At 39.2% G+C, this 14,511-nt stretch overlaps 1 protein-coding gene across 4 annotated transcripts in view; it reads left to right on the forward strand.

Moving 5' to 3' along the window:
• Positions 1–14,511, forward strand: part of sema5ba (sema domain, seven thrombospondin repeats (type 1 and type 1-like), transmembrane domain (TM) and short cytoplasmic domain, (semaphorin) 5Ba) — a 159,053-nt gene that overhangs the window by 70,915 nt on the left and 73,627 nt on the right. For all 4 annotated transcript variants that reach the window (XM_034884969.1, XM_034884968.1, XM_034884967.1 and 1 more), the window contains 2 exons: positions 9,551–9,650; positions 10,618–10,663. In XM_034884969.1, coding sequence (XP_034740860.1) covers positions 9,551–9,650; positions 10,618–10,663 — 146 coding nt within the window. The remainder of the gene's footprint in view (positions 1–9,550; positions 9,651–10,617; positions 10,664–14,511) is intronic.

Below are 14,511 nucleotides of genomic sequence, written 5' to 3' on the forward strand. Positions count from 1 at the left end.
ACATCCTTTCTCAGGCACACAAATAGAATCAGTTTAATAAGTTAAGTACTATAAGTATAAGCTGATATTAATAAGTCATACAATGGGCCAAAGCCTAGAGAAAACTCTAACAATCGTCAGATTATGAGTCTCGCTACATTTTCTTCAACTTAATTCATGCCAACTCCTTACAGTATTAATAACAGAATGTGATCAAATACAAGTTAAAGACTGACAGACTGAACTAGGAAGCAGAAAAACAAGTATAACTAAAGAAGGCAGGATCCTTTAAGAATGATGCATGTGCAGTTTGGGATTTATTCCATGAGCTAACATATCTGCAGCTGTGTGCCTTATTCAGAGCTTTATCTTCAGGGTTACTTGACTAGTAAAAATCCTGCAATCATTGGCCTCACGATGGACATTAGTTATCCCACGTACACAGCAATTTACCTGAAAAATCACTGATACAGCCTGTTAGAGAACTCACTCTTCATCATTGCTCTCATTATTTTTCCAACTGATGGCACCTCTCCAAGAGCCTCACTGCTGCCTCTTACGTGCCAGGGGCCAAATGGTGAGTAAATATTGAGGCACCATCCCTTACAGTTTTGTCATGTTTGAATAAAGCCATTGCTTGACATTTTTTGCAACAGATACCCATGTTTGAAAACCAAGAGGTTATTACTCTGACAGATGTAGTCAGCTCTCTGTCACACTCTTTAAAAAAAAATATTGCTTACATTTCTACCAACACATTGGACTCTGACAAATTGTCGGCAGCTTTGAATGCTGGTTCACTGTTTGTTTTGTGTGGCAGCCAGAATCTTTACCGGTCGCTGACTGAGGGGCTATTAGCCTCCTGGCCCCAGCGCCGTTCCTCCTGTGGCTGCTCAGTCCCCAGTCTGCCCGGGCTCTTTCTCAGCTCTCCCCGTAACCTGCCGACCCCTATCTGAGTTCAGTCAAGTGGGAGGGGAGAGGGAAGGATGGAGTAGTGGAGGGGTTGAAAAAATGAAGGGATAGAGGGAGTGTTGTGCTCTACTGAGGCATTCTCTCAAACTATCACCCTCTGTATGTGCAGCCACAGTGAAAATCGAAAGGTAGAATAGTAGCGATAGTGAAGAACGGGACAGACAATGCGGGCTGAAGACGAAGCTCAGGGAAGGGCGGAGATTGATATGAAGAAGACCAAACAAAACAGATTTCAAAGGATTTTTGCCAGATAAGGCTGAGAGGTGAAAGGATCTGCCACTGCAGAGAAAGTTTTGTTCCTTCAGTACTAATCAACACTGCAACACGTAGCGAAATGTGGCATTTATAGTTTTGCTTTGTCTTTATTTGTACAAAGATTTGCGTACACTAAATATATATTGCATGTCAATTTGTATGTTGCAGAATGGATTCATTCCTGTGCCATTATTTAGCCACAATTGTGATTTTTGATACATTTCATGTGTGAGTAATCTTCTCAGAAAGAGAGAGCATTGCTGTCAATTGAGGTAAATTTATTCAGAGTGCAGTCATACAGTATGTGTGCTAATTGACACTGGAGGTGATCCTTCATTCACAGAATCATCTGCCAGATGGCAGGCGGTCTCCATTTCTTTTGTTAACAATTCTGGATCGACCACCTTGCCCTGAAGATAACCATTTTTTAATGTCGCCTATTTTCAGCAAGTCTTCTTCCTATTAACAAGACATTGTTTTCCTGTGTATTTCCTTGAAGGAAGATGAGGATAGACAGACACCTTCAGTACAATATGTGTCATACATAGCTCATTAAACAGTGCAGCGCTTGAGGGGAGAACTCAACTAGATAGCTTATCTTAATGCTTATGATAAAACATATGATTTAGGGTCGGGTGTTATTATGTGAATATTTGACAATGTAGATTTTATCTGACAATCAATCAATCAAACTTTATTTCTAAAGCACATTTAGAAATAACCAGGTTGACCAAAGTGCTGTACATTGACATGAAACAATAAATAATCAGAAAAAAAAACAGACAAGTACAACATACAGTTCTCATGCTAGATTATAAACCAAGAAATGCAAATGTGTTTTTAGTCGCGATTTAAAAAGCGGGAGACTGGGGGCCAGTCTGACATGAAGAAACAATTCATTCCACAGTCTTGGGGCTGAAACTGAGTAAGCCTGATCCCTTCTGCTCTTGAGTCGCGATTTAAGGCGCTTGATAACAATGATCATCGAAGTTATTACAATTCAACCTGTGGAGGACATGTGTACCAGTTTTGTGGCAAATCATCCAATAGTTGTTGGACACTTCCCTCAAAACCATATATGTGCACTTCATGATGGCCCTACAAAAACCTCAGAGGATTACCAAAGTCATTAGATTATCTCCTTTTAGGACCAGTACTGTCTGTACAAAATGTCATGGTAATCAAATAGTTTTTGGGACAGTTCAATCTGGACAAAAGTGGTGGACTGAATGACGGCTCTAACAGGGGGCTACAGTTCTAAATGTTCCTCCAGTTCAAATATGGACCCAGAACTAGGGCTGCACAATTATGGCTACAATGATAATCATGATTATTTTTATCAATATTGAGATCATGATTCATTTTTCATTATTATTTGTTGATTTTGTCACATAGGATGTTTACTGCTTTCACATCCATATTGTGCATCCATTTTGTGCTACATTACTCTTATGTTGAAGTTATATGTTGGATGCCCGTTATCTACCAGACGAAATATCAACGCGCATTTAGGTACCTCATTACTGTGTCACTTAAATGTCTACGCTGCTCTCTGATGCTCCAAAACAGACGTTAGAGGCAACAGAAACATCGCTGCATGTCACGCTATAAACACTAATAACACGTTACACTGCAGGAAACGTTAACGTTAGCAACAGTAGTAACTGAAAAACCAAGGCCAAAATGTCCCTGAACTGAGACCTAACATTTCATGGCTCAAAGTCTTATAGCGCGCCCCCCCCCCCACCCCTTGCTGTCGCATGCCCTGACATGGCCAACACCTGTAATTTGGCCTTCTTCTTTTGGCTTTGGGTAAACCAGTTTGCCACACTCCCCAGCATTAAATCCTCCAAACTCAATCTTCCCAGATTGAAAATAATACAGGTTGGCCTCTCATGCATAACAATATTCAGCTGTGTTACTAACTAAAACGGTGAACAAATGTCGCCGCTGTGTCTCTGTTGCTGGGTAGCCGTGTGTGAGTTAAAGGGGGCAGGACAGTGCGGAGAGTAAGAGGGGAGATCCAAATGCAGGCACAGCTTTACAGAAGAAATGGGTCATGTAACGCAAAATTTAACCATATCGATGTAAACAGCATTGCTTTGTTTGTGGAGAGGCAGCGGATGCGAGGAATTAGGTGTACCGTTGAGACCGAGAGGGCAAATGTTAGTTGCACTCTAGAGCCCTGTGAACTAACAGACACTAACTAGCACTGGTCACTGCTGTTGTCTGAAAAACAACACAGATGGGACAAAATGTTGCGTTTACCGGTAAACTGGTAAACCTTGTGACCGACTGCTATCTGTTGTGGAATTTTCCTCACGTTACTCTATCCTCTGTGACTTTCTACATCTAGAAACTAAGCTACAAGGTGCAGGGAACCACTCTGACTGGCACATGATCAAATATCCATAATCAAAAAAAAAAAAAAAAAGACTAATTTTAAAAATCACTTGATCATGCAAATTTGATCATGGGAAGCCAAAATCGTGATTGTGATTAAAATTTGATTAATTTTGCGGCCATACCCTGAACTGTCCATTTCCACTTAGTCTTGGGAGGGTCTATTATATGCCAAATTTATTACACCTGTGAAATGTGTGCTTTTCAGTATCAAATCTCTCTATATTTGAGTTTGCACCATGCCTTTAATGGCTGACACCATCATCCAAGCTCAAATTGACAAAGTCGGATGCGCCAGCAGGCAGACAAACCCAGCGGCTCAAATTTAGAGGGATTAGATGAAGGTAAGATGGATCTTTATCAAATAGCTCCCTCTAAACTCCAACTTGGGAGAATCTTACATTCCATCAGGTTTTAAGCTGATTCCCTCAGTTTGATAATATTTTGTCATTTTCCAGCGGATGCCACTTCACTCTGCCACCATGCTAGTTGTGTGAGAAGAAGCCAAATGTTTAAAAAGATGGAAGGAGAGAAGTTATGATTTATGTCTGTGTGAGACAAATGTCTCAGCCACCATCCTCATCCTTCTCTTCATCCCTCTGTCAACCACAGGCAAATGCATTAATCCATCTGCCAACCATTTGCGGGGGGGTGGGGGTGATGCAATAATCGTTCATCAAGACCATCTTGGGGCTAGCGAGTCAACCATGAGGGAGGGGGCTTTCATATTCATCCTGCTTTTTTGTCCATTCTTTGCTCTACCACCTGGCCAGACAGTTATGAGGGGAAAGAGTGAACAGCGCATATAAAACTACTTGTGAGCAGGAGGATAAATGTCATTCAGTGAAAGACCCCTCACCGTCACAGAGGCCTTTCTAAGAGTAAACAAGCTCATGGTTCAAGAGCTCTCTGCATGCTGCTGAATCAAATTTGACAACACTAACGTTATTTTCTTTATTTTTTACAAGCTTATAAAGCTGTATTCATGATGTGGGGACATGTTTATATGTTAATAATACTTCTCAGTTTGAATTTCAAGTGATTCATGTTCCACATTAAAATCTGAACTGAATGCTAAGAACTCTTGTTTTTACCGTTAGGTGCATAATGCTTCTGTATGCATAATTCCCATAATTCTCTTATCTATTTCTCCACTGCACATTCTTATTTTATGGTTCATGTCATATGCTCTGTTTTAATGGTCTTGTTTTATGGGGAGAATAAGTCACTTAAGCAGACTGTCTAAATGACATCATTTTCTATTTCTGGATGTTTTCCAAATATTTTTAGTGTGTAACGTGGGGGCGGGGCTAGAGTTTGGCTAGATGTGGGTTGTATTTTACCCTAACAGACTGCACTGAGATTAGCATTAAATTGCCTTCTACTCTAAATTAGCAACATAGTATTGCCGGAACTACAACGCATACAACAGTAAATGACAACATAATTAACCAAAAGTAGATTTTTTTTGTTTTTAAATAAAACTAAAAAAAACTGATTTACCTATATACATATGTGGTAGCAGGATACTTTTACAATAGCGACCAGGTAATGGAGCTATATCCACACTTACATGGACATATACAATACATATGCACTTTAGTCTGTGTGAGGTGGTGTGAAAAGCCTGCTGTAAGGAACACTGGCAAGACCCGATAATGTGGCACGCTTTCAGACTGTCGCTCCAGGAAGGCATTCATGATATTGCACTCTTTAATAAACATGAAAAGTGATGGAAGTATCTGTGTAAGAATTAGAAAAGGAAGTTCCAGAGAGATTAACCCTTGCACACCTTTTCACTTCAGCACACCTGGCCCTTTGTGAAGTGGGGAAATGGGAGTAAGGAAGGGGTTTCAGGAGCTGTACAATGATCTGGCAAGTGCTGTCTTTGAAACCTATTGACGCATTTAGTATACTGACATATTACAAACTCTTTGGGACAAAATTGCTTTAAAAGCTGGTAATGATTTTTTTAGGATGATTTTTGAGAAATAGTATTGAAACAGGAGAGAGAAAATTAAGAAACAAAGAACATGAAACCTGGGCTCATCTTACCTGGGCAGCAGCTGAAGTGTGTTTTAAGTCTGTTAAAACAAGACTTATAACTTAGTTATAACAGGACTCTCTAATAAGCTGAACATAGCGGAGCGCCTGAAGTTAGATCATCAGAACCATTTTAAAATTGAGTGAATCTGCTATTTAATGGTTTGTTCTTGTTTGTTGCAATTTAAAATGGTTTGTAAAAGTATGTTGCCAGCAGTTACCGATAAGGATAGCTAGAGTATAAAATTAATATAGTTTTGCAATGTTTGGCCATTCGACATTTTTGTCATTAAATATGTGACAGTATTTGAGATATTTTGCACAAATGCCGCTCAAGCAACAAAAAACGTTACGATGCCTCATAATAAAAAACGTTAAACAGGGAATCATGTACTATAACTGAAAAGCTCGGATCGTCTTGTACATTCATGTGAAAGTTGCCTTTTCATGATGATGAAACTGCACAGCAATTGTGTCGTCCACATTTCCAACTTTTAGTGTCTGTGTACCAATATGCTTTTGATCATTAATGAGGTGTTGCTGTGCTATACACATTATATACACATACACTCTCTGTTCACACGTGCTGTGTGTAAACCTGTGATTGTGTTAGATTCTTTATAGTAATTCAACTTCAGGTCTGTTTACATAAGGTTGTGAGGCTAAAGACGACCTACACTCCCTGCTCCTCTCTGCTCCTCCAGCTTTGGCCTCTGCCGCCATTAATCAGACAGTGATATACAGATGGTCCCACTTGCATCCTTGCACTGGCCTTGCATGGTTTCTACTCCCACCCTGCATGTCAGAGATGGTCAACCCAAATAGTAGATGCATGCTTGAATGTGAGAAATGGAATACACTTATGTGTAATATAAATATTTATAGAATGAATAGGATATGGCCTGCGTGGTATTAGACTTACACTGGGTTGTCCAGTGATTTATTATGTTTGCTGAGGTTATCAGTGATTAAATCATGTGTGGATAGAAATGTTCTACAGTCTATTATTTTAAAGGTCACATTACTTCTATAATGTGGCTAGTTTTAGTTACAAATCATTGTAGCACACAGTGTATGTTTCTCTAATGTTCTCAATGAGAGTAGAGATTTTGTTAACTGACTGTCTATCATGTTGTTGCTTGAGGCAGTGCATGGGGCACTATGACTTTTCTAGCTGCTAATTCATTAAAAATATCCTATTTTTTAACTTGCTTGGTATGATTAAAATTATAACCATTTTCCGAAAGTCAAAAAATTGATACCTGTATTTATAGTCTTATTCATGTTTAATGTACTGTATAAAACTACAATCACGTTTTATGACGTGATGCAGTTGACGTTTATTGAGTTGCTCCCCTTTTGAGTTAAGAGAAAAGTGGAAGTAATGTAAGCTAGTTTTGGAAAGATATTGCTCACTCAGACTTTGTGCGTTTTAATCTTTTCCGTGCGGATTGCACTGCATATGAACATTCCAAAAACATAGTATAGTATAGAAACATTGCATACATAGGACTTGAGTAGATTTGGGGCTTAGTCCGGACCCTTTTAAATAAACTGAATGCAATCCAAAACAGCGATTGGCTTGCCCGATTTGCTTGCCCAGCTTGTAAATAAATGCTCATTTTAGCCCCGGTTTGTACATGTCATTTAGATGGCACCAATATTTTGCTTAACTGGCCTGGCAACCCAAAGGCTAAGGTTTTGTTTCCAGATTTGTTTGGTGAATTATGATGCGGGGGGGTCTGGGCGTCCACCCCCATACATTTTTTAAGCGTTCAACACTTAATTTCCTGTATTCTGGTGAATTTATTTTCACAAACCTACTGTAGTTCTACCTTTTTCTAAAATAAATTTATGCTGGAAGTGAAACTTCTTATTTGCATCTTTTATTGGGGTAAGTACATGTGGATATGACAATTATTCACCTGAATGATAAATTATAAATGTATTATTGTATTCATAATTATTATTATTTCTTAATGCTTTTATAAACCCCTGGGTTTTATTAATTGTAGGGTAACTTCAAACTACATCAGTAGTATTGCCCTCCTAAACATTGTGTTGATGGCATCAATAGATTAGATTTGGCTTTAATTTCTCAGAAAATTATGCCTTTCACAGCTAAATAAGGCAAATTATGATTTTGTGGGGTTTACATAGGCTACATGTTTCATATTTGTCAGTCAAGTTTTCAAAATACATTTTGGGCTGCACTCAAAACTGTCGGAGCTGAAGCCCCGGCAAAATCAACTGACTCCTTTTTGAGTAACATTTCTTAAAAACCATAGTGCCCAGCTGTTTAGGATATTATAGAACTTTTTATTTTATTTATGTAATCATTTGAAAATTGCACTCTATTGAATATTACTTTCATTGCAAGATTGATTCAGACCTGCTTGCATAACTACAAAACCTTGAGTCAAGTTCAGTCCGTCAGCAGCTCAGTGAAAACTTCCTCATCCGATACAACATCTGGACAAAACAGGTTGTGGCAGATAATTTTCATTTCACTGAAGTCCCCTGTCAATACTGGCACCCTTAATCACAGTATGTGTGTGTGTTCTTGTGTATGTCGTTTCCTATGGATGCGTATCGTGTCTGTATCTTAAATCAAAAGCACCATACTGTACTGTTGCTGCGGCCTTCTGTCTTTTTATCACTTGTATATCTAGTTATGTTTGCAGATGACTGAGCCATATGGGCCCTGTCAATTGTAAAGCCTGTCCCTTAGCATGATGGAGAGTCGTTTCATAGTTCGTTGTGACTTTTTCCAACACTTTGATGAAGTCTGGCACTTGTAGCTTTGAGCTATACAGGCTACTGAAATGTTAAAAGAAAAAGGTTTAAGGTTTTAAATGTTTGATGACTGCTTCCCTACTGGATAGAATTATCAGCAGAATGGCAAAATGTTTTGCACACCACCACTAAACCTTTTTTTCTTGGTTTTATAAATACTTTATATTTTATAAAGTTGTATATATTAATTCACAGACGTGCAGTGTTGGAATCATCATTCACAGCGATGTTGTTTGTATTTTCCAAAGCTTTGTGGAAATGTCTGAAAGCTATTTAAGACAGCTTTTTAAATTGGTTAGGGGAATCTGAATTCTCACCAACCGCTGTGATACTATGTACAGCATTGGAAACATTATAAATCCTTTTATGCTGCGCAAACCTCCCACGTGGGGAAATCTGTTTAAAGTTCTGCGCTATGGGTTCATACAAAGATTGAATTGAAAAGTCACTTTTCCTGCAGTTTTCAAATTGACATTAAAAGCCCCACCAGGTTCCGCTGCTTTGAAATTTTGATTTGTAAAAGCCTGTTTCAAGCACATTGATGTACGCAGAGCTGTGTTTGTTCCAACGTCAGGTTGTATCAGGATTTTGTGCCTGATGGGCCTGAGACAGCTTTGTCCCTCCCTTTGGGGGACAAGATCGCAGTGCAGAAAGCGTTCCCGCTGCACTTATTATCACTACAGCTGCAACTAATACTTTTTCCTATTATAGATTAGTGTTTTTTTTGAATAATCGATTAACTGTTTAGTCAAGAAAATGCCTAAAATAATAAAACAATCTAATCAAGTTCCCAGAGGGCAGGGGGCATCTTTAATTTGCTTTTTTTAATTTGACCAACAGTCCAAAATCCAACGATGCTCAATTTAAAACAATATCAAAAGGGAAAATTTAAAAAATCCTTACATTTAAGAAACAAAATTAATCAAATCTCCTTGTCGCTGCCATCATTTTAACTCATTTTCTGTTGATAAACTGATTGTTGCAGCACTATTTTCCACATAAAGATACACCAACGTTAAAGGTGTATTGATTTGATGTTGTAAACTTCAACATGATTGAACTTTAAATAACCTTTCTTTCTTACTTTCTTTCTTTCTCTCAGCGCTCAGTCCGTGGATTTCTACTTTCTCCCGCCCAGGCGTGAGAGACTTCTCCCAGCTCACCCTTGACCTGACTAGGAATGAGCTTATTGTTGGTGCCAGGTAAGAGACTGTAAATCCACTCAGCTTTTCATCCCACAGAGCACATAACTGAGAATGTTAAAACCTTTCTGACTTACTCATGCATTGCCATTTTTGGGTAATGATACTTCTTAAGTACTCCGCTGAGGCCTTGTTGGACAAAGTCAAAGCTTCACCAGCATGGACCACGCCACAACTATGTGTTAGTTAAAGATTTAATGAACATCATGAATTTGCAGATGAACATTATGAATGTGCAGATAGATAAATTGATGTGGATGTCGTCCAATGGCTGGTCTGGGAGGATGCATGATGACCGGGTGGAGGAGACTCAGAGTGGGGGTTCTGTCTCAGAAGCAGTTTTTGCCCGAATAGTTTACAGACCCCCAGACGGTACCTCAATGAGACATGACAGAGATGTGCAGGAAGGGATGAGGGGGAAGATGGATGAAGAAGAGGGAAAATGAGGGTGGGTCAAGCAATCAGAGACACAAGCCTGGCTTTGTAGGTTTGTCTGGTGATCAGAGGTGTGGTTTAGGCGTGGCCCTGATCCCGAAACTACTTTAACAAATTACCTTCATTTTAGATTTGGCAGAAGCGAAGACTTTGGCAGAATTATGTCATGTCACGTGTGTGTGTGTGTGTGTGTTTGTGTGTGTGTGTGTGTGTGTGTGTGTGTCTGTGTGTGCATGCCTACTTTGTGCTTTTTTAATCTGTGTGTAGCCAAATTTGTCGGTTAAAAACAAACAAATTCAACCAATAGTTTATTTACTTACAAAACCACACAACTCACATAAACCTAAATACAATGACTTAGGCTGATGGACAGTTACAGTGTGGCCTTTAATCGGCTTTGCTTTAAGTTGACAGCTGCTAAAATGAACCGTCTGTTCTCTGATGCTTAATTTGCATTATTAAACTGGATAAAGTCTTGTTATATTATGCACTCACTCACATATAACCTTTTTCCTCTCTCTCCTCAATCCAGAAACTACCTGTTCAGACTGGACCTCAGTAACATGTCGCTGATACAGGTAGGCATGCTAATTTATCTACTTCTCTTCCTTTTCTCTGTTTAGGATGAATGTTTTCTGGTGGTTTTGAAATTATTGGTAATATATTTTATAATAATATATTGTCCCCCTATAGGTTGGAAGCGGAATTGTCCATTACAGGACATTGTCTGTTCATTCGAATTACAGATCCCCTACTTGATCTGGCAAACTTGCATAATGTAATGTATTGACAATTCCGCTTCTAACCAGTAGGGGGACCGAAGCGGGGAAAGTTCTCCAGTGTTGCTTTAAACAAGTTTCTGGAGAAACAGTGCATATGCTTAGGGAAGAATCAACATGAATATATCTATGTATATATATTAATTCTCCTCCATGTTGCAGAGGATATAATTAAATTGGGTTACGTTGAGTGCACGTGTCATTCCCTGATGTAAGTCAAGTGCAGATTTGAGTCGATAATGCTCAGATAGATAGGCATAACGTGTCATACCCGATGAGAGTCGGGTCAGACCGGCTCTGGTTGAGTCAAGATGTTAGTTGCACATGCTCAGATTTACAGAGTTTATGTCATAAGACGTCCTACTGAAATTTGTGAAATCCATGAAATATTAAACTTTTCTCATTACAAACAATAAAAATAACAATAAAAAAAGACAATGGGAATCCTTTCAGAAACGTTTTAGCTATCTATGATTGTTTGATTGCTAACGTTAGCTCAAAACGCCATTCAAGTGACAACCTTTGTTGTGTTTGATTGCTAACTTGTAGCCAGCAGTGAACACATTTTGTTAAGTTTTTTCACTGTATTGACATTACAGAAGTCTCTCATTAGCATCTTGTATGCTACTTGTTGAAAAGTGACACATGCGCAACTCACAACTTCACTTGTTGCAAAGTGATGCACCCACGACTCAAATCTGCACTCGACTTACATCAGGGAGTGACAACGTGCAGTAACGTGTGTGTTTTGTGAAAGGCCCATGGTAATGTGAGTGTTATGCCATAAAGTAGCTGTGGTTTATGCTAGGAGCACAGGGTTGCCGTACAGTAGCATCAGGAATCCCAAATGACAATTCCCTGAATCTCTCTGGCACTGTGTAATCTGAAGTGGTAGATCACTGTCACTTGAGTAAAGAAAGCACAGGGCACAGTATCCATGTTTCAATGACTGTAGGATATCTCCTCTTCATTTGGCCAACGTTTTCCACTGCTGCAAGCCAAATTGAATTACATATTCTGTTAAGGTTATTAAGGTTAATGTCATTTCTTTGAACTCTGTAAAGTATGTAAGTGAAGGGGACAGGAGGATAAAGTGAAACACAATCCATACACTTATTCAATAAGAGAAGCTGTGATACATCTTTAGTTCCTGAGCAAACCCACTGTTGCCATTGGAGTTTAAAGGACCATAGCAGCGGTTTTGAATGTTTTAGCCCATTGACTACAAATCGTGTGTCCTTTTTTCCAAGGATTTCCCCCAGGTAATGAGACAAATTTTCCCCCTTCCATACAAACAATGGTTTCAAGTTGATACCAGTGCTGTATAAAAATCACCAGGATAGGAAACTTGTTGTAATCCATGGAGACCTATGTAAACATGTAGTGTGATTTATTATTTATTTTATTTCTAAACACTTCTGAAAATAGTTTCTTGGGACTACATTAAAGGAAGCCATTTAAAACTTTAGAAATTGGATGAGAAACACACATTATTTGTTAGTAAAGCCTGGAAGTCAGTCAGCAAGGGTAATGTGAATTTGGTCGGCCAAATAAATTTCTGATTTATCACAAAACGCTCCATCATAGAAGTGTCTGTTTTTAGGTTTGATGTAACTTTGACAAAAAAAACTAAACAAAAAAACAATCTAAAAATGTACAATGTCTTGTACAATTGTTCTGTCCTGAATAAGCCACCATCATTGTCCTTTTATTCCCAGGCTTGTGAAACACTGTTTTGATTTTATGCATCTTTTTTAGTATTAAACTCGCAGCATCAGTTATAGATGGACAAATACTTGCATTATTTTTCACCACATTTCCCCGCAGTATGAGAGAACATCACCAGACTCAACCTTGTCTGACAAAGTCCCCTTTCACAGCAGCCACAACTGAATGGCATGATGTGTACAGCTGCCACCCGTGTGTCACTGCCCATATCAATGCGACCTTTGTCCGCATGTCCTTGTTGTCTAGTTTTGGAGGAGGGAAGTTGACTTATGTGGGGTTTTATTTGTTTTCACTCTTGTAGTGTTGTTCTCTGTGAAGCTGTTCTCTTTGTCCTGAAAAAGGCATCTGCCCTCTTAACATCCTCATAACATAACCCATGCACATATAGTCAAACATATTACCTAGGTTTTCTAAAGTTGTCTTTCTACCTTCACACACACACACACACACACACACACACACAGACACACACACACACACACACACACACACAGCCTCAGCTTACTCTGAGCTATAGTGATAAATGAGGTAGTTCCTTTTTCACTCTGGCCAGTGTGGAGGTGTCATCCGTGATGCCAAGGCTGAAATCAATGAGAACATTATACAAACTGCTCAGTGAAGCAAAGAGGAGGGTCTGTACCCCCCCCCCCCCCCCCAGTAAATGAAAGCTGTCCAAAGAGACGGAGGAGGAAGGCATCTTAAAATACTCCCTTTCTTTTGTTGTATAACCGAATGGAAAACAAACCCAAATCTCCGACTTGCCAGTCCGAGGCTCTGCTTCAACATCAAAGGCTCATTTCTCTGAGGTATTTTCTTTAGATTTCTGAACCAGTTATATGTTGCTTTAATATCCAAACCACCTGTCAGAGGATAAGGTACTGGGCTTGTTTGTGTGTTTGTCTGTTTTAGTTCAAACTTGAGATGACTGCACTCCCTCATGACCCTTTGAGGTTTTCCTCATTCAAGTGCAAGTCTGAGTTAGGTGTTTCTCTAATGAAAGTCAGCACTCACACTGTAAAGCAATCTCGTAATGGCCATAACATGTTTATTTGTTATTTGGCCTTAGATTCTTTCACACATTTAGTCTTGTTCAATTTGTTTTCTTCAGTTCAGCACATCTTCAAACATCTTCTATAAGCTTCATATTGTAGCTCAGCAAACACCAACCTGCTTCAGGGTTATTGCAAAATGATTGTTAATGTGTATTGTATGGTCCTTCAGGAGGCTTTTAACCAGGATGCAGATGGTTTGTCACGGCAGAGCTGACAGTCGGTTCAGCTTGAGAATGTGGTGACAACGATTTGTTTGTTCGATTCAGGATTTGGGAAAGGTTCCGTGGTCCGCTCTCGGCAAAGCATTTATACAACAGACTTGCAGCCAAAACACTCATGTATTCAAATGAATGGCGCTTTGTAATGCATTCCATTTAAAACAACCCCCTTACACTGTATATTGTATTTTGGACTTTGTGGAATTTTTTTCTAAAAGTTATGAGAGGTGAAATTCATTCCATGAAAGCTACTTTTGTCAGTTAGTTGTTAGTTTTCTGCCCTTTTCTTCCACCTAGCATGTAATTGAAAAGTAGGAGTCAAAGTATTCATCTACTTTTGAAAAGGGGACAAGGTGAAGTTCTTTTTTTATTGTCAGTCACCTTACAACAGTGCTCTCACAATTTAAACCACTTAAACGGTAAGGATACTGTGTACTTTCTTCTAAAGTCAATCATGCAGCCTTATTTGAAGGCAGCACCAACTGCCGGTGTTGACGATAATGCAGCAGCAACATTCAGGAACCCAGTCAACCTGTAGAAATGGACCCAGCCCTGTGGGACGCAAAGCGTGACTGGCTTTCCCTTAAAATAAGAGGTTGTCCATTGAGAGCGGGTGAAAGTCATACTGACGCTGTTTAGAAACGACTTG

Source organism: Etheostoma cragini, chromosome 11, assembly GCF_013103735.1.
Source record: "Etheostoma cragini isolate CJK2018 chromosome 11, CSU_Ecrag_1.0, whole genome shotgun sequence".
Lineage (NCBI taxonomy): Eukaryota > Metazoa > Chordata > Actinopteri > Perciformes > Percidae > Etheostoma > Etheostoma cragini.